Source organism: Nothoprocta perdicaria, unplaced genomic scaffold, assembly GCF_003342845.1.
Source record: "Nothoprocta perdicaria isolate Ctin4 unplaced genomic scaffold, notPer1 scaffold_350, whole genome shotgun sequence".
Lineage (NCBI taxonomy): Eukaryota > Metazoa > Chordata > Aves > Tinamiformes > Tinamidae > Nothoprocta > Nothoprocta perdicaria.
This window is the reverse complement of record NW_020455589.1, coordinates 266369-285559: the sequence shown is the minus strand read 5'-3', so window position 1 is coordinate 285559 and position 19191 is coordinate 266369. Positions and strand designations below refer to the sequence as shown.

At 42.8% G+C, this 19191-nt stretch overlaps 1 protein-coding gene across 2 annotated transcripts; it reads left to right on the top strand.

The window, feature by feature from the left end:
* The first annotated feature begins 9 nt into the window (after positions 1-9).
* On the top strand, positions 10-8934 carry SAAL1 (serum amyloid A like 1). 2 transcript variants are annotated; one of them, XM_026044130.1, is made up of 12 exons: positions 10-150; positions 272-379; positions 1434-1517; positions 2535-2614; positions 3128-3187; positions 3432-3547; positions 4641-4824; positions 5097-5179; positions 5365-5553; positions 6246-6442; positions 6964-7056; positions 7606-8934. In XM_026044130.1, the coding sequence occupies exons 1-12, from the start codon at positions 31-33 to the stop codon at positions 7696-7698; spliced, it is 1407 nt and encodes a 468-aa protein (XP_025899915.1). In that variant the 5' UTR covers positions 10-30; the 3' UTR covers positions 7699-8934. The 2 variants fall into 2 exon arrangements, with proteins under 2 accessions (XP_025899915.1, XP_025899916.1); XM_026044131.1 differs by lacking the exons at positions 10-150; positions 272-379 and adding an exon at positions 867-1000.
* Positions 8935-19191: the final 10257 nt, after the last annotated feature.

Genomic DNA, 19191 nt, shown 5'->3' with positions numbered 1-19191 from the left:
GTTGGCGGCGCGGCCTGGCGGCGGGGCGCCATGGAGCGCAACCCGTCGCCGCCCGGCAGCGAGGCCGAGGAGGAGGAGGAGGGCGACGCGGTGGGCGGCACGCTCTACAGCAAGCACTGGCTCTTCACCATCCTCACGCGCCTCATCGAGGTGCGCCGCGGGGGGGGGAGGGGACGGCGGCGACTCCCCGCGCGCGCCCGCCGCAACGGCCGTTAACGGTCGTAACGGCCATAACGGCGGCGGGGGGTGCTCATAGACCCCGTCTGCGCAGGTCATCAGCCCCGAGCAGGGGGAGGCCGGCGCGAGCGCCGAGCAGACGGAGCTGGACGAGGAGATGGAGAACGACATCTGCAAAGTGTGGGACATGTCCATGGACGAGGTAGGGACGACGTGCCCAAAACCGGGCTGTTCTACCGAAACACGGTGCCAGGGGTCTGGCCCGGGAGCCGCCACCAGCCCTGCCCCGCGCGGCCTCGGCTCCTCGCGCTGCGCCCTGGAGCCCGGCGCTGCCTTGGGCCCTTGGGACGCGGTGTCCCGGCCGAGGATGAAGGCGCCCCGGGCGCGGGGCCGCCAGCCCCGGCGAGCCGAAGGCGCCCCGGGCGTGGAGCTTTCAGCTGCAGGAGATCGGCCGTAGGCAGGTAGCCTTTTTGTCCCTAAAAGGGCATGCCCCGTTCTCCTCGGCATGCATCCTGTTGGTAAATGTAGTTGTTTCTGAGGAGTAAGCTACTTCTAGACTTTGCTTGTAGATCCCTACGGGCAGTTTAATGTGATCCTTTGGATTTTTTTTCTGGGCACTTTCAAATATTAAGCAAAGTAAGAGCTTTTTTTTTTTTCCCTCAATGTTATCTTCTCAAATAAGAGAGATACTGTTCTTTGTTTAGATAGTTTAAGTAAGTATGGAAGATAAATCCTTCACTCCCAGGTAGAGAACCAATCTTGTGACGTGAAAGCCACGAGGTGGAATGAGTTTCCTGAGATGTTCCTTCTTTGTATGCTCTGAGTGAGTGCTGGGGGTGATCCCCTCCCTGTTTCTTTTTATATGTTTGGATTAAGTTATGGTCCAAGAAAGTGGACCAAAAGTATTTCCCTAGTTCTGCGTTTGACCCTTGGTGAGCAGAAAGCCAGAGAAATTGGCTGGTGGTTGGGCTCACCACGTAACATGCCACAGACAATTTCAGTCATAGGGGCTTGCTGAGCTTCCCTCACCAAATGGTGAGGGTGGTGGTCGAGCACGTTATTGATGTTAATGTGGGTAAATACTCGCTGTTTTGTACTAAGTTTGACATCTATTAGATCTAGTCTTGTTTCTGTGATAAAAAGGCATGATTTGTGTTCAGAAATGATCAAAGGCAATTTCACAGAATATTTAAGGTTGGAAGGGACCTCTAGAGATCATCTAGTCCAATTTACTTCTGCACTTGGTTCTTCCACAGGACGTCGCTTTGTTTCTGCAAGAGTTCAATGCCCCCGATATATTCATGGGAGTTTTTGCCAAGTCAAAATGTCCTCGCCTTACTGTAAGTACAGGTGGTCATAAAACTGTCCCACATGAACAGCAAAAGCAGCTAGTCTGTATATGCATTCACAAAACATTTCACCATTTCTCCCATACTTAAACTGTTTTTGTTATGTTTTGTTTTTKCTTGGTATCTCTAATGTGTTCTAATCAGTAGCTGTTTCAGTAATGCTGAAGTTGATGTATGCCACTGTTCATAAAGGATTAAGTGTTCCAAACTTCATAATAAGACTTGCTATAAAAAAAAAAATAGTGATTGGACTTCTTTTTTTTTCTTATTGTTTGCTTTGTAGTTACTGAATAGAGGTTTATGAATTTTTAAAATCAGGCCTGCAAAAATAATCTTAGTATCAGGAATTGTTAGACACAATTGTTTAAAGCTTTTCTTCTTGTTTTTTCTTAGTGTTGGTATAGTTGTTTTGCAACTTGTTTGTCACAGTTCACTCGTGGTTAGAAATGTAAGATAGACTTCTCAAAGGTGCTTAGTTTTGGCATAACTTCTGCTTTCTTTGACGTTACTAGAAAATTTACTTTAGGAGAGGATGAGTTAGAGATGCATCTTTTGCGAGTTCAGGACTTGGCCATATGCAAGTACAACAGAAATCCAGAACAGTAGTGTTGCATTTATATGTTGGGTTTTCTTCTTTTCCTTTAGACTTTACTACTTTGATGGTAGAGTTGCCAGGTTAGCTTTAAAACAGCATATGTGTGTGCTTATATGTATGTGCATGTGAATATACATATATACATAGAGGCACACAGTCACAATGCAAGCAAAGTTGCTTTTAAGGTCTATTCTCTTGTATAGAATTCCTTAACTGTGATAAATCCCTGAATAACTTCTCTCGTGTTTGCAGTCAGTCTGACAAAAACATTTGTAAGATCTGCGTCTCTGTCTTGAAGTTGATAGATTTTATTGTCTCAGAAATCAAACTGGAAAGCATTTCTGAACACTACTTACTTTGTGTGGTGACATCGGAAACCAAATTGTGAATAACACCGTGTTTCAACTCTTCAGGAAATCTGTGTGGGAATACTGGGAAATATGGCTTGTTTCCAAGACATATGCATGTCCATTAGCAAAGATGAGAATCTTGGGTAAGTGTGCATGTGCTTTATACATACACGTGTGAGCACAGATCTCGATAATGARTTTTGGACCAAGTAGATGAATTTTAATTATTAGATTTTTTTAACTAATAATTTGACTTGAGAAAATGAATATGGTGATATGTGGTGATATCTTCCTTGCACTTAACAGCACAGAAGAAAAGTTAAATGTACTTGTTCGCTTGGTTCTCTCAGTCATGGAGAATATTTTATAAAAGGGTTGAATTTTACTTTCCTTGGCTCATCTTCTTTCAGGCCTTTTTGGCTCATCATAAGTGATCGAAAAGTGTTCAGTGTAGATAAAAGAAGGGATATGCACCATAACTTTTTTGACACCAGACAGGGTCTTGAATCAATAATTTCTAAGTCAGGCAATGTTGAAAAAGTGGAGGTCTTTTAATCTTAAAATACAGCTACAGCTATAGAATTAGCCCATTACAGTCTTTTTTCACAAAGTTATTTTTTTTTTTTTATTAAAACTGTCTATTTTTCTGCTTACAGCCAAGTGTTATTGCAACGTTTGTGTGATTCAGATTCTCCAACTCTTCTAGAAACAAACAGGTAATGCTTCTTAAGTAATTAATGTATCACTAATTAATAAAGTTCTATGAAGAGCACTTACAGGTAGACAGGTTAATATTTTCCCATCCTATGCCGTTGTCATTTCCATGATTTTCTGGAAATGATTTGCCTTGAGCTGTGTTTCTGTCTCTGTCACATCACTGTAATTATTTTGGATTCAGGGTGGCTTAGTGAACAGTTTAGAAACCAATAATTTGCTTTTAAATGGGCAATTCTCATCCAGGTTGCTGTTAACTTGCCTCTCCCAACCTGAGGTGGCCAACATCTGGGTTGAGAGAATCCGAGAAAACCCTTCTGTCTACGACTGTGTCTGCTTTATCATGTCAAGCTCCACAAATGGTAAGTTACTGTATCAAGTGGCAAATTAGGGAATGTTTGCAGGGAAAAAATGTTTGCGGGGGGGAAAAAAAAAGTAATCACTGAAGTGTGCAATTTCAAAGGCAAGTATTTTCAGTGCAAAATTTCACTATAATCAAATGAACCTGGTAAATTTAAAGGAAACTGCAACAAATTCAGATTGCTTTGCGGGGTTTACTGATGTAAATAAATTCAACCACAACCAAAAGTACATAGATGAGTGAAAAAAGACTTTGTGGCAGATTAAAACAAAGTTTAATGGAGAAAATTGAATTTGGCACATTATGGGAAAGGACATAGTCCTTATTAAGAGATATGTCACTACAGTATACTCCTATTATAAACACTACTACTATAGTTTAGGAATGCTGAGTGTTAGAAAGGCTCTGTTACTTGGGCAGTAGGGTATTACTTACAGTTAGATATGCAGTCAGTAATACTTCAGTCTCTTAATAGCACTAGTCTAGGAAAATGCTCATTAAACAACAAATGCTGGAAACATTTTGAAYGGCATTTATTTTGCAAGGCGGAATTGTAATAGCAATAATCACTTGTAAAGAAGTTCCTGATAATTAAGCTTTTGGAATTTGAAGAATTCAACAGCTCTACTGTTTTTTTTTTGTTTTTTTTTTTTTAAAAAAGGTAATACACAGACACCACACGCAGACCAATTGAAATCACAGCTCTGTTTACTTATTTGCTGATACATAGGTGAAAGGTTAACAGAAAACTGCTCATATGTAGGGACAAACAGTTGGGGTTATAATTTCGAAAGCTGCATTTATTACTTCTGAGGGCCTCCAAGCTCAAACTCTCTTTGCAGAACAAAGTTCCTACTTTGTAAATGCCATGAGAAAAGAAAAGGTGATGTTGAGCTTTCCAACAATCTGCGTTTATCAAACTCAGGACCCTGTTTTTGCCACAAAACCAARTTAAGCCTGGTAACCATCAGTAGATCATGAGATTCAGCATTGTATTAACTCTAAATGCTTTTGTATGTTAGCATTTTGTGAGCTCATTCTTTGCTCCTTTTTTTTTTTCTGCTCTTGAATTCCATATATTCTTTATTATGCAGTTGACTTGCTGGTAAAAGTGGGTGAAGTGGTGGACAAACTCTTCGATCTAGATGAAGAGCTCATGTTGACCTGGATTAAAAACGGTTCTTGTCAGTCCGTGGGACCCTCTGTAGATGACTCCCCCGAAGAACTTCCAGATTTTAAGATTGTGCCTTGTATACTTGAAGCAGCCAAGCAAGTCCGGTATGTGAGCTTTTCTTTCAGTTTCATGGCTGGGGAGACCCCTCAAAACCTTATTAAGAACCGTATCTTAAAAATTTGTTTTCGGTGGGAGCTATATAGTGTACCAGATGGCTAAAGTACATGGGCCTCTACTTATCATTTGAAACTAGCCAATTAACATATAAATAAAGGACACTGTTTAGGATGGTCTGTTTAGGATCTGAGACAAATTGGAAATACACACTTTTCAGTAAATGGGTCTTTAATTTGGCTCTGGTTTTTGTTCTTTTTAGCTCTGATAATCCAGRAGGACTTGATGTCTACATGCATATCTTGCAGCTCCTAACCACGGTGGATGAGGGCATTCAGGCTATTGGTAAGATACTTAGCTTGTAGCATGTGGAATCAAGAATGGCACTAACTTTTAGATATAAGATATAAAGCATAGCCAAAGATCATGCTGATCATGCTTTAATTGGGGTGGGAGGGAAGGGCCTAGATGAAATTTGTTGGGTTTGTGTGTGTGTGCGTTTTATTTTTTATTTTCTTTTCCTTCTCAAGTGCAGGCTCCTGATGGAGGAAAGGAGACTTGGAATCTTCTTTATGACCTAATTTGCCATGAACTCTGCCAGCCAGACGATCCTGCAATCATTGTTCAAGAGCAGAAAACTCTCTTGGCCTCTATTCTGTCTGTATTGTCTGCTATGTTTGCTTCACAGACTGAACAAGAATACATCAAGATGAGGAAAGGCAAGTTATGCTTTTTTCTTTCTTTTTTTTTTTTTTTTTAAGCTGTTTTTACCACTGAATTTATGCATATGGGGTGAAAGATAGTTCATGTATTACTGTTTACTAGCTGTCAGTTTAGAACACAAAAATCAGGTAGATGCTTGAATGCTGTAAGGTTCATTAGTGTTCATCCTAAAAATCACAGCAGATTCCAAGTCCGGATGTGAAGAGTTAGGCTAATAGTATCTACAGGCTGTGTTCAGTCCCCTCAGCACGGAGTGCAGTTTACATAAATTACATAGGTTGTCTTTGCGAAGATATGAGGTCTTGGTAGTGGCTATCCTCAGAGAAGGAAATATGGCAGTTAAACTCATCACTTTTTTGATCTTGTGGGCAGTCTTTAGAATTTAAAGGCTTTCCAGAGATTGTGGGTCAGTGTTAGTGCTCCACGGGACTCTGGAAAGAATTGTGCTTGCTCTGTGCCGCTACCAGAGACATTCTCCTYGTGTTTCTTACCACTGGTATGAAATTTTTATAAATACATGTTAGCTTGCCATAAAGAGTGTGGKGATGCTGCTGTTTTTATGTTTTCACTTGCCTTTTTAAAGCAGTCTTTGGTTAATATAAAGACAACAGTGTTAGTGTATATATATACCTACATCCTTGTATAAAACTTTCTTATGTATTAAAAGTTTGTTATTACTGCATATTAGATATGCCTCTGATTGGGAGCTTGATTCGTATCTTACAAAACATGGAAGACTGTGGGAAGAGGTCCGAGGATGACATGAAGAAATCTAAAGAAGATGAAACTGGGAAGGCAGAAGTACATGAGGAAGATTTCCATTTGAAAATTTTGAAGGATATCTGCTGTGAATTACTTTCTAATATGATTCAAGAGTTAACCAAGGTAAAGATAAGCTTTGATGATGGATTTTTGCAGGGTAGGTAAGAAAATATTACTCTTAAGGGAGTGTTTTTTTTCTGTGTTCTTTTTTCCCTTCTTGTGCTAGTTGCATATATTCCTTATGGGAAACTGAGCAGAGAATTGACGGGCAGGCCCATAGTGCCATGTGTATTAGAAGAGAGGGATGTTCTGAGGTGTGTGCCCTCAGGGCTGAGTTTCCATATGGCAAGTTCTCTAGGTGTATGTTGCTCATTTCGCTTGAGTGGAAATCCGTTTACTTCAGGAAAGAATGTCAACCCCTGCATTATATTATTTCTTTTTTTAGCTGAACTTATTTATTATGGGAATATTAAGATTAGGGCACTGTTTTTGCACCTTTTTGTACTAGTTATGCCTGTTACTGTCATAGAACTGTTAAGTTTTGTTCGTGGTGATTCTACCCACTTGTGAGAGCAGAGTACGTACTGTGTACACAATGGAGAATTTGTCCTTCTAGTTGCATTTCTCATCTTCTAATTTTCCAGGARAATATATTAGAAGGTTTAAACCAGGGACATTTGAATGAACAGACATGTTCCTGTGCATTTCAGAACCTCTTGCCTCTGTATTTCACATCGGTGAGTATATGACAAAGTCTTTAATGTAGCTGAGAAAAATACTGCTTTGATGGCATGACCTTGCATAAGCAGATGACAAACACAGGGCAAAGTGGCTTGTAAGTAGATAACATGCAGTATTAGGCAAATGGATTTTCTCCCTTTTCTGGTTTACTTTAGCCAGAACTTTCCATAGACCGTTGGCTGATACAGAGGCCAAACTGTGCTGAGATGGGTGAAGGTTTGCAAACTCATACTAGCTGAGTATTTGTCCACTGCAGCCTTATAGAAAGGTTATAATCATGTTTCATAGGAATCTTGTGTGCATTTTTAGATGATAATARTTTTGGTAAGGCAATAAATAGCATGTTTCACACCTGAGGTCAGCTGGAATTATAGGGTTTAGGAGGGTAGCATCTAACACAGAGCATTTTCCACCGTTCTGTACACTGGCCATTCCTGGCTACTCTTGGTGGGAAAAATGCAAGAGTGGAAAAACCTTTAGGCTAAGTTCCACATAAGAACTGTRTTCCGTGTTAAGTGTTTTCTGTATTTGCAATTTCTTTGCAGGTGGAGAGCTTCCTTGAGGTATTGCGTGAAGCTGATCAGACACTTGCTGACAATCTAGAAAAACGTTTCCCGAGCCTGAAGGTCCACACCTAAGAACATACATGAAATATTTTCCGTCTTTGGAATGAAGATTTTTGACTGTTTCTTTACTGTGTTTTAGAAGTCAGATTTCAGTAAGTGCAGAAGAGTAAGGCAATATTCTTACCAATAGATGGCTTTTAAGATTTGTTCTAGGTAGCCCAGATTAATTTTGGGTTAGTCTGGTCTGCATGGGGAAGGATATTATTCTAAGTTTAGTTTTGCCTCTTCCTGTTTGCTGTGGTGATGAGAGACTGTTAATTTCTAGCTCCTCTTCTACAGAGTAGCCCTATTTGATTGACTCTTGATCCTGCGCTTTTCAACTTACGTTGGAACAGTGAATAGATGAAATGCACTGAGTATATGAGTGTTTTACAGGAATACTGGCCTTTTTCAAATCTTTCTCGGTGGAAAGAGGATTGATCTGTGGGAAACCTCAAATGTCCTCTGATTAACAGGTCATCGTTGTCTTCAGGCACCCGATAAAAACACAGCAGAGCAGCTTGTTTTCTTTTAGGTCCTGTCCCTACTCTGTGCAAATATTGTAACAGAAACGTTTCATCCTGCTCTTTTAAAGTCTTTACATTTGTTTTAAAACCTCTTCTGCCTGCAGCTCTGAGTCRTAGAATCCAGGGCCTATGCAGTTGAAATGGGTGTGAAAATATCATTATGGACGGTCGGTTACTCATCTTGCACCTCCTGCACCCTGTTGCCCAGAGTTAGGCTTGCAGAGCAGGCTTAAATTTAATCCTTGCCTTACTTGCAAGCTTTCTCCTTTGTCTAAGTGCTGTCTGCTTCAGTTCAGGAATCTAACGTCTATCTGAGAATTCTTTTCTCATTCATGTGTGCTAAAAATTCTCAGCAAGTGACAAGTCTATAAATTAGTTAGGAAAACAGTTGGTCTTTACTATATTTGAGATGTAAAGGAAAATGGGAGCCAGAGCACACCGAATAACTGAATAACATACACATTCCCCCGCTAATCCAGGATTTTAGAGACTTTAATTACTGTGCTGGGCCAGGTTTTGTTCTCCCTGAGTTACGTGTGCATGTGCTAAGATGCAGGATATGTATATAGCCTTTGCATCCAAACTTCTACMTTTCAAATTAATCCTTCCCTTGGGCTGCCAGCAGCCTCCTAGTTGTTGGCAGGGGACTTAGTTTTAGAAATATGACTTGTATCATCAAAAAGAATTGCAATGATTTCTATGAATTTTTGTATGCTACGGTTATTGGAGAAAACTGGTAACTGTGAATAGGATGACAGCATTTTCATACTACTTTGACAGTTTTTGGATATTTTTCTTAAACCTATGGATTTGTAATAAAGTTTCTTTAAAAAAAAAGTATGCTTTTCTTCATTTTAAGTGTCAATTAAATTTTATGTTTAAAGCCACTGGAATTGTGAGTAGCTGTTTGTAAGAGCAAAATTGAACCACTTCTTAATGTCAATGTCCTGTAGTGTGTTTCCTTTATTGGGTGTTATTTTGAAGTGTCTCTTGCTTTCCTTGCTTAGCCTTTTTTATGGTTTGGAAGTTAATATCTCTGTCATTTGGTTGTTACATTTTTCTGAACTTAGCTTGTTTCAGGGTGGACCATAAATATCTTTTATAGTAGACTACTAAAGTTGTGTTGTTTCTGGTTTGCACTTCTGATTTGCTGTTTTCCAGTGCTTATTTAATGTGCAAAAAGGTTATTTTGTTTGCTTCCTTCTCTCTGTCAAGACGCAGTTGTCCGTACTGGCTGATTAATTGTTAACTGTGGTTTTACTAATCCCAGGGAATGAGATAATGCAGCATTTCTCTGAAATTATTATTGCCTTAAGTTGGATGATACCTCATACTTACCGTGCAGCAGAAAAAAAAAAAGATTTCAAGCAATGAGTAAAGAGCTCAGCCCCATCTTCTCTCTTTGCTGCAACAGAAGCATCTGCAAAAAGGGGTCGGTCAGCCTTGTTTCAGCAGACAGTAATTGAAATATGTTAGGAATTTTGGTCCTTCGTGAACACGAAGGAGTGAGGCTGAGTTCCCCTTTTGCCCCAGCTCTTCACGTGCAGTGTGGGCTGCACGAGCAGGACAGCGAGAGCCTGGGGACGAATCCAGTGTGAGGGAAATGCGAGGCATTTGGGGCAGTCAGAAGTGTCTTGGACTTGCCTTTGCCATAGCCCATTTTTGGTGGATGAGCTGGGCAGTGGTGCCCCTGCACTGCGTGGTCTTGCCAGCAGGGATCTCCCTTTGCTCATTCTTTCTTCAACATGTGTCTGTTTAAGCTCTGCAGGGTATTTCGTCTCCACACTTTATCCAGCTGCCTGCCAAAGTAGCTGTGTCCAGGCTGGATGTTTCGGAAGGCCCCTCTCTGTAGAAGCGGGTTCGTTCCCTAACCTGCTCTGGGAGAAAGGAGAAGGGTTTGTCCCTGCCCTGGGCAGGGCCCTGAACGAGCCACCCGCGTTGGAGCCCAGCAATCGCGGCCAGTCCTGCTTGGACAGAGCTGCAGGTGAACTGTGACRTGTGGCACCTGCATGGTAGAAACTGCACAGGAATAACTGCGCAGAAAGAGAAATCAAGCAGAAGAGGAGTTGAATTCTAATCAGATGGGAACAGCAATTCTGCCTAGAGGCAGAAATTGAACCAAAAGGGCATGCTTTAATTTAGGATTAATAGCTCTGCATAATAATATAAATCAAAGATATGATTTCAGTATTATTTTGATTCCTGTTTTTGCAAGATCAGCATTTTCACTGTACATAGCAGCTTTTTTCTGATGAGGTAAAGCCCCACAAAACCAAGGAAACTTGGGATGTAGGGCAAAAGAGTGATACTTGAATGCTTAATCTGTGCTCTGCTGTTGTGAGGAGGTGTTTACTGTTGGTATCGTAATGCCTGCTGCGTATTTGTGCCACAGACTTTTAACTTCAGGTAAACTAAACCGTGAAGCAGTGGGCTGAGAGGTTCTCTGCCCCACTTCTCCATGSTCAGGTTGCTTCTGCTTTCTCAATTTTCTGTATTATGTTTTAGTTCATATTTTATTATAATTGCTGTAGTGATCTAAGAGGGCACATCACAAATAATGACCAATACAGTCACCCTAAACACAAAATATTTTAAATCTTTATTGGCAAGTCCGTCGTCTTCATGGTTTGTGACATTGGGGTGAAAAGATACTGATTTTTAATTTGTTTATTTCTTCAGTATTTTCTTTGCTCTCACCAAAAGATAAATTCTATGTTTTTTCTTCATAATGCTGTTTGCTTACCTTTTTTTTTTTTTTTTTTTTTTNTTTTTTTTTTTTTTTTTTTGTTCTAGACGATGATAAAATCAACATGTTCTGCCTGAGAAAGGAGGAAGCTGGGGCACGGCCCAGGCTGCTGTTTTGTTATACAATTTCTCAAAAATGTTTCAGGTGGGTGAAGGCAATCACGAGCAGCGAGTGGCTGGGTGCTCCCTCCGGCGCCGGGCGCGCGGGCACCCGTCCCTGCCGGTGTGCCTGCTGTTCGCGGCTGACCAGGCGTGCGCTGAGCAAACCTGGCATCCCAACGCTGGAAAATAAACCAGGCTGCTGCAAACAGCTGTCCACAGAGGGTTTGCAATGCTGAAAACTGTTACTTGTCCTCCTTTAGTTTCCCTGCCTGGTTATATGGTTTACCTCTTTGCTAGAGCAGATTTCAGCTCTGCGTGTTAAATAAAAGCTGTAAGACAAAAGCTGCCCTTTGGAGTTGTTAGGGAGCAAAGTGAAGTGAGAAACCCTGGGGAAAATCCATTGACTTTTTTCTGTTTCTTTCATGTTGTCTTAATTTTGCTTGCTGCTTTTTGCTCTTTCYCTCTTGCTTTCTCACTCTTTTTTTCTTTCTTCTATTCTCTTTCTGGCTTGCCTGCTTGTTTTGTTGTGCTCTTTCTCGCTCAGTTTTTCTCACTCTCAGTTAGCTGAAAGTTTTAATAACAGAAAAATTGGAGAGCTTAATTTTATATACAGGCTAATGTAAACAAATAGCTTGAAAAGATGAGGGAAGGAGGATGTGATGAAGAGCCTATAGAATTAAGACAGTAATACCAGAGAAAGAAAAGAAGTGTAGAAGGGATACCTGAGAAAATAACAGAAAAAGGAGGAAAAGGTAGTTGTAATACTGAAGGAAAATATAAATATAAGTACAAATGTTTAAAAATATTTAAAAATATATTAATTTTGTCTSTCTGTATAGAAAAACTAATGTGCTGTCACATATTAAGTACCAAGTAGATTCCGATCTCTATTCTCAAAACTGGTTGTTCTTTGTAGATATCTTGATCACATGGAAAAGAGCCAGGTCCACCCAGGTGAAGCCTGGGCGCCAGGGCCAGCGAGTGGGCCAGGGCTGCCCCGTCTCCGCGCGCTCGGACGGCTGGCAGGGGCATGGGGAGCAGAGCCGCTTGGAGGTAGCGCTAAGGCCATTTGTGTGCCTTGCAGCCGGAGGTGAGACCTGGAAACAGAGCCCTGGAGGGCGGGAGATGCTCGTGGTGGGCACGGGTGTGAGGTGAGGCCAGCAGAACACAGCACAGCGTGCTGCCCCTTTGGCTAAACCCGCTTGGTTTCCTGGGGAAGGGCCCCACAGGACGCCTGTGTCTGTGTCTGATGAGAACTGAGTCTTGCTCGTGCTGTAAAACCCACCACTACCACTAGCAATCTGCAGTTCTGAATCACTCGAGCAGTTTTATATGAAACCATATTTGCCCAAGATGAGAAATACATTCTGTTATGGTTATGATGAAAATCCCAGTCTGGATATAACACCATCTTATATCCGTGTCCGAGAGGGAAGTAGGCATGGCAACTGACTGACTACAGGTTCGTTCACGTAATAGCGCAAGTCCCGTGTCGTTGGCTCTCCAAAAATGGATGTCCYTCCATCCAACTACCAAGGAAACCTCAGAAAAGCAAACGCAGCTTGACACTCTTCCGCGTCGCAGTGATGGCAGCATTGTGCTTTAGATTACGTGAGCCCTGTTTTAATTTTGCAATGAGCTTATGTCAATATTTTTTTTGTTGTCATGGGCATCATTTTTGGCGACAACCCTATTTAAAGAAGTAGCAACATGAACAAGCCATCTGTTAACCTTCCACAGAAAGGAAACGCTGTTGTCAATTGCTCTAATGAAATCACAAAAATAATTTCCTGGTCTCCAGTCATAGCCCAGTCATCCTATCTTCTGTCAATAGGAGGATATTGAAGCACACAGGAAGATACGTGCACACTTTTATCCTGCTCTACGGTATAGCTCTACGGTATAGCCAAAGCCATATTTTAGCATAGCAAATTATAATTAGCCAGTGATGTCAAAGATATTTTCTCCATTCAAAATCCTYTGTATTGCACAAACGCTTAGGTTCAACATCTAGAAGTTTCCTCATCAGGCAGAGAATAAGGCTGGGAACAAAGACTGTGAGAAGATATTCTGAGTTCAGGCTAACCTGGTTAGTCAAGATTTCGATTTCATGATGTAAAAGTGAATGAGCAGCACTTAAATGACTCCATATTGACACGGGGAATGAGGCTGCTGGTGTGGCTGAATAGAAGGAGGAGAAATGTTGGATAGAAGAGAYTGGAGTAGCGGGAAGGGGGAGAACGAGTGGGAAAAACATGGAAGATCAAGGAAGGACTCGAGCTCTGTGGATGAGACACTTAGGAAGGGCAAGAAGAGGAACATCGGGAAACTGGTCTGAGYTATAAAATTGTGTAGGTCCAACAAAAGTCTTTTAGGGACCGTGGACATATTGGCACTGCCAACAGAGCTGCTTGTGGGAAAGATCCAAATACACCTGAAGGGAAGATTTAACATTTTCCTCCTGCTGGTGGGGATTTGGTGGCAGGAAGGAGGTAGGTGCGGGAGGTGTTGGCGTGGGGGTGCACGAGCCGGTTCCTGTGGGGTGTTTTTGGTGTTGGAGATGTGCAGCCGGAGCAGCCTGGAGAGGCRATTTCATGCAAGGTTTCTGCTTGTGCAGCCTCTGCTGACTCCGGAGCAGGCTGGCGAAGGGCAGCGCGCGTCCCCGCGCTGGGCTGGTGCTGCCAGGGGCTGCCTCGTGGTGCTCGCTTCCCTAGGGAGCAGTGCTCTCCAGGGAGGAGCCAGGGCATYGCAACCAGGTCTTAGATCGATGAGGGTGGAAAAGAGGTTCCTTGTTTCTTTTAATAGGAGAGATGATTGAGCCTGGCTACTTTCTGGTGTATCCCTGACAGCTTCAGCGGGTGAACCTGTTGCTCTTCTGTGTGTCCCCGCTGTCCCCTGGTCTGTGCACGCGTTCATCACAAGGTTGCAGCTAATAAAACACCAGTGGCGGTGGGAATGTTGACACTGTCACCCAAAGCACCGGGCGGGCGACCGTGTGTGTGTGTAGCTGCCAGCTCCCGCGCGCGGCCTGGCCGCAGCACCCCGGGCGAGCTGCCGCTCCCGGAGATCCGCGGCGCCGAGTCGGCGGAAGCGCGCGCTGCGCGGGGYGCACCGTGACGTAGCTGCCCTTTCCAGGGAAGGAACTGCCTTTGTGGTTTAATTAACCAGCCAAATCCAGAGTTTATTTAGGCTTGAAAGACTTGAGCTTAATTAAGCAAATTAAACAAAGCTTTTCCCTTCCCACACATGCCCTGGTCCGTTTCTTCTTCTGAGAGATAACCGAAAACCTATAAATAATGGGAATTGTCTTTTATGTTGACCTGTCATAGAAGGCTAGTGGAGAAATATTATACACAGGTGCAGCATGTTCATAGGATCAGAGGACACCGGGTGGGTGTTTGAAATGATACTTTTTGAAATTTAATTCTTGTAATAGGTTTGCAAAAGGATAAAACTGTTACAGTTTCAGTGTTACTTGTGACTCATCAAGATCACTTTGATGAAAAGTGGTATCCAGACACAAGGAAGAGATTAATTTTTTAAATTCAGTTCCTGGCTGCTCCAAAGACAATGTATTTAACCATCGTAAGTCAGTGTACCYGTGTGCCTTGCAACGCGGTCCTGCCGTCTTGTGTGCCCAGCTGCAGAGCCGAGTTAAGTCTTTGTCCCCACACAGTTGTTGCTGCCTGTTCAGTTGTACCRCCTGACTATTTGGTTGAATTTGAGTGTGTTTTTGAGAGCCTCACAACTCAAGTGGTTTCTGTGGTGCTGCTGAAAGCAGTTCTCAGCTCTGAACTCTTTCTGTAACCTGCCTGCAGCTGGACGTCCAGCAGGACCCTGGCTGGCTCAGCTCAGGGTTCTGTGGCTTGAAAAKATTCCGAAGCCTGAGTGGGCCACAAAAGCGTTGGGAAAAGCATGTTTTTTTWATAAATGAAGGTGTCTTCATTTCTAGTCTTGCATATGTGCTGAGGAGAATTGGGAAGGAACATTTGGTCTTGGGAAAGACTTTTTTCTTTATCACTTATACACACTTGAATTGTATGTTTTTCGCTTCCATTGCAAAGCACTTTGTAGTGGGCAAGTTATACTAAAAATGTCTATACTGATGAATTTTATGATGTGCTTTGCTAAATTTATCAGCCTATCTCTGATAATTAGTTTTAGCCTATGTTTTTTTTTTTTTTTTCAGGTAGATGGGCACCCTTGTACCAGCAAAATCATTCTAGGCTATGTTTTCGTATTTGCTTTTACTAATRGAGTGAGGGAAAGGCGGCGGTGGGAAGGAAAAACATATAGTAGAGTCAGGAAATACCAGATCTATTTAATTCTCATTGTTCTCTGCACCTCTTTTCCCATCAAAGTCAAAGCAAAGTTGATTATGTTTTTCATCCATAAAAACCAAACTTAAAAATGAATATTTTGACCCAGGTAGTTTGCCAAGTTTTTAAGAACTAGTGCGCCTGCCTTAGGATGCCCCTTTATTCCCTCCTTCATTTATTTCCCAAGCTCAGCGCCCTGTCCTTGCGCAGCCCCTTTGGTCTCGTTCCCGGYGCCGAGGGGCTGCTGTGGGGCCCGGGGCCTCTCCCCAGCCCCATTGCCAGCGCGTTGGGGTCTGCGCTGCCTCCTCTGCTCAATACCCACCCTGACGGGTCTGCTCGCAGCCTCCAGCCCCGTCCCCTGGCCATTGTCCTGGTTGTTGTTGGGCTAATGCTGTTAGCTTGGAATATTCTTAGGATATTTCTCGGAAACCGAGTTTTGCTCCGGGTGTTGCTAAAAGCAAAGCCCTCTGATCGGGCAGATGAAGCTCATTAGTGTTGCGTCTCAAGGAGCTTTTCTTTGATGCAAACTAATTAATTTTGCCCCATTGCAAAAYTGGCCCAGCTGTAATGGGAGCAAAAATCTAATCAGATAAAAGGCCCTCAGAAAAAAAGCCCTCTCCCCAAGGCTGTCATGAGAACACAACAAGAAGAACAGTCTTGCTAATCTGGGCAGTGATGATGCTCTGCAGCTCTAAGGTTCAGCATTTTGCAATTACCAGCGTGTTTAAAGAGTGGCCTCAAGTCCCGCTTGCTGAGTACAGTTCTCCAAGCTTATTTTACTCTGAAGCACCAATGCAACATGAAGAATTGCAAATATCTTAAAAAATAAGATACTACCATGTCTCCTTTTCAGAAAAGCTGGGTATTTATAGCAAGGAGAGGAAGCAAATGTGGAGAAAAAATCCTACTTTAACAGGCAGCCCCCAAGTCTTCTGTGATTATTTAGGCCTTGGGAGTCAGTTCCTGGTTTCTCTTAGCCTTTCTGTTTTTAAGATGTGCAAAATATATCGAATGCAGATGTTCTGCTTTTCAYATTAAGCAAGTCTAATGTTGGATAAAGCTCCTAAATGAATGTGACTGCAGCAGAGGCTGGACAGAGGCCCGTGTTCATGGTAGGCCTGTTGTGTGAGAAGGGCCTGCAGAGCTCTCCCTGCCTTCGGAGCGGATCAAAGCGCCTGGCCTGGCTCTCCGGGCTGTGCTTACTCGTATCATTAGGGAGCACAAAGCTTTCCCATTTATTAGCTCTTTCTGCCTTGCCTTCAACACAAAACGTGCTGCTGTTGCACTAATTAAGCCAACGGGCTGAGGTTACCAGGCACTTTGTGGCTTTKCTCATCAGCTGGCTTATTTGTGTATTTCATTGTTTTACTTTGTGTCTGCCTGTGATGTGAAAGACCTGGATAAATCCTGAGGTTTTTAAGGTGAAATGGTAATATAGTCAAAATAAGGGGATTCTGGTGGTTCTTCAGTGCACGGGGTGCCCTTCTGCTAACTCCACTTTGTGTGTGAAGGATGCACAATTTTATTTGCCCGCCTTATTTGCCATCCTTAGCAGGTGGTGAGGATACTGGTTTCGTATAATTTCATGAGTGTTTTCATGGGCCGTTTCTGTAGCTTTCTGTGGCCTAGGGCTAGTTTCATTTAGCTGAAAGTGAGGAGGTCAACGCTGAACGGAATTGGGAAAAAAAAATATATGGAGGATTGTCCTTAGCATTTCTATAGCCGCTAATTCCAGGGTGTTTGGAGCAGAGAGCTCTTCAGGGATTTTGGTTCCCAGTCTGATTGCGGCTTTGATTGAAATGTAGCTAATACTAAGGTAGCATTTGGTGCTGAAAACAAATTGGAGCAAGGCTTGTCTTGCTCCAATAGCATCTTAAATCTTTCCCAAAAAGCTTGCAAAGGTGGTTCGGAAAAACTATGCCCTGTTTTCTCCTAACTGGTATCATTTGTGACTTTATTTAGCTTTTATCAAAAGAAAATGTATTACCTCTCTGAAATGAATGGGCTAATATTATTTCTTTAAACAGCCTAAAGCAAATATCCAAACAGCGAGTGGCTATGTGTGCTTCAGTGGATTTGCACAGCATCTCTGGAAAGGTTATTGATGCTGCAGCTGGCTGACTCTTTCMAAGGAGGTAACTTGCCTCACTGATTCTTGCACTTGTCATTGGAAAAAATATATTTGTAAATGTTTTCAATGAATCTGTAACTTAAATTACTTGCTGGGTAGTATTCCCCCTTTTCTCTTGTTGCTTATTGAGTGCTTATGAATGAAATGTTTTCAATGTTCAACGACCTTTCTGTAATACTGAGAAGATCCTAGTAACTTGGTAGGGTTAACTGAGTGCCAAATCCTCTGGAGAGGGTCTCCCCTTGGAGAGGATCCCCTGTCCAGTAACTAAATTATTGCACYAAGACTTTCAGGTGTGTCTCAGAGATCATTCTTAGTGCTGTAGCTTGCAGGGCTTAAGAGAGTAAGAAGATTAAGAGGGGCTCAGTGTCTTGCAAACACTGTGCATGGCTTTGGGGTCGCAGCTGGCTCGGGATGTTAGGTAGCTCTCATGGGAGCTGTGATGGACAATGTGGGTACAGGGTTATACCTAGGAAAAGTAAGGGGGAAGGAAATGTGGGTTTTGACCTTTAGTGGGTCCTGCTCTCTCCATATGCAGGTTCTTTGCGACGTGAAGGGAGAGATTGCAGGGAAGAAGAGCAAGCAGACTTGGAGCTCATCCTCAGGATGTGACCTGGAGATGCCCATCACAGCCCTCTGTTCAGTGCTGCTCCTGGCAAAAAAAAATTAGACCTTTTCAGAGGCTTTGAAGAACTGCATGATGTTCATCTTTGCTCATCCCTGCAACTCCTGTAGTGTTCAGTTAAATGCCATACAATTCTTAAGGGCATAAAATGTCTGCAGCAGTTAATTAACAGGAACACAGAGGGCTGTGATAAGGCTTTGCCGTGGTCAATTCTGAAGAAAGTAATTATGGTTAAGGCAGACTTAGCATTAAACCGCATTAAACCTGTTTTGCTCTGGGATTTGGCACTTCATACCTTTCGTGGAAAAGGTTTGAGCAGCTGCGTTTTGGCCCGGAGCCAAGGCCTGTGGCTGGAAAGTSGGGGGCTGCTCCCAGCTCCCCCTAACTGCTGAGATCCCAGCAGCAACGCTGTGGAATGGCCGTCCTGGAGATTAGAGCATGTTCTCCTGCCGCACCAGGAGAAGGAGCGAGTGACACTGAGGACCTTGACGGGATTGAGAGGACTTTAGGGCTGGCTGATGCTCCCTCCTTCGCTCCTGCAGCGTTCAGGTAGTTAAGCTTATCTTTCWGCAGGCAATTAATAACTCTGCCCATCGTTTCTGTCCTGCCTCTCTTTGGCTCTTACTGTATCTGTCCTGGCCAGACGAATAAAATCACTCTCAGATGCTGTCTCTCCCCTAACTTTGGAGCACTTAGCCCTGGTTTTTATTATTGTTTTTAAAAACTGGCTTCTTCATAGGGATGGTGGCTGTGACTGCATTTTCTCTGAGAAGATGTGATAGGTTAATTGAATCCTTACAGGTTTACTTGGCTCCCATATAAAGCCAGTTTTCTGGAGTCGGGGGATAGAGGGAGGAGGTGTAGATTGGCATTAAGTTGGCACAAAGACATAAGCAGAAAGTTTATGTGTATTCTGTATCAGATAGCAAAGAAGAGACTCTCTTTTCTGTGTGGATCTCTGGGGAAAGGAAGATCTGGAGAGGTGACAGTTTCTTAGCTTGTCAGCCTAAGAATTTCCAGTGCCTTTATCTACAAACAGCATCAGCACCYGCAGTCTGGTTCAAGCTCTGCTGCCAA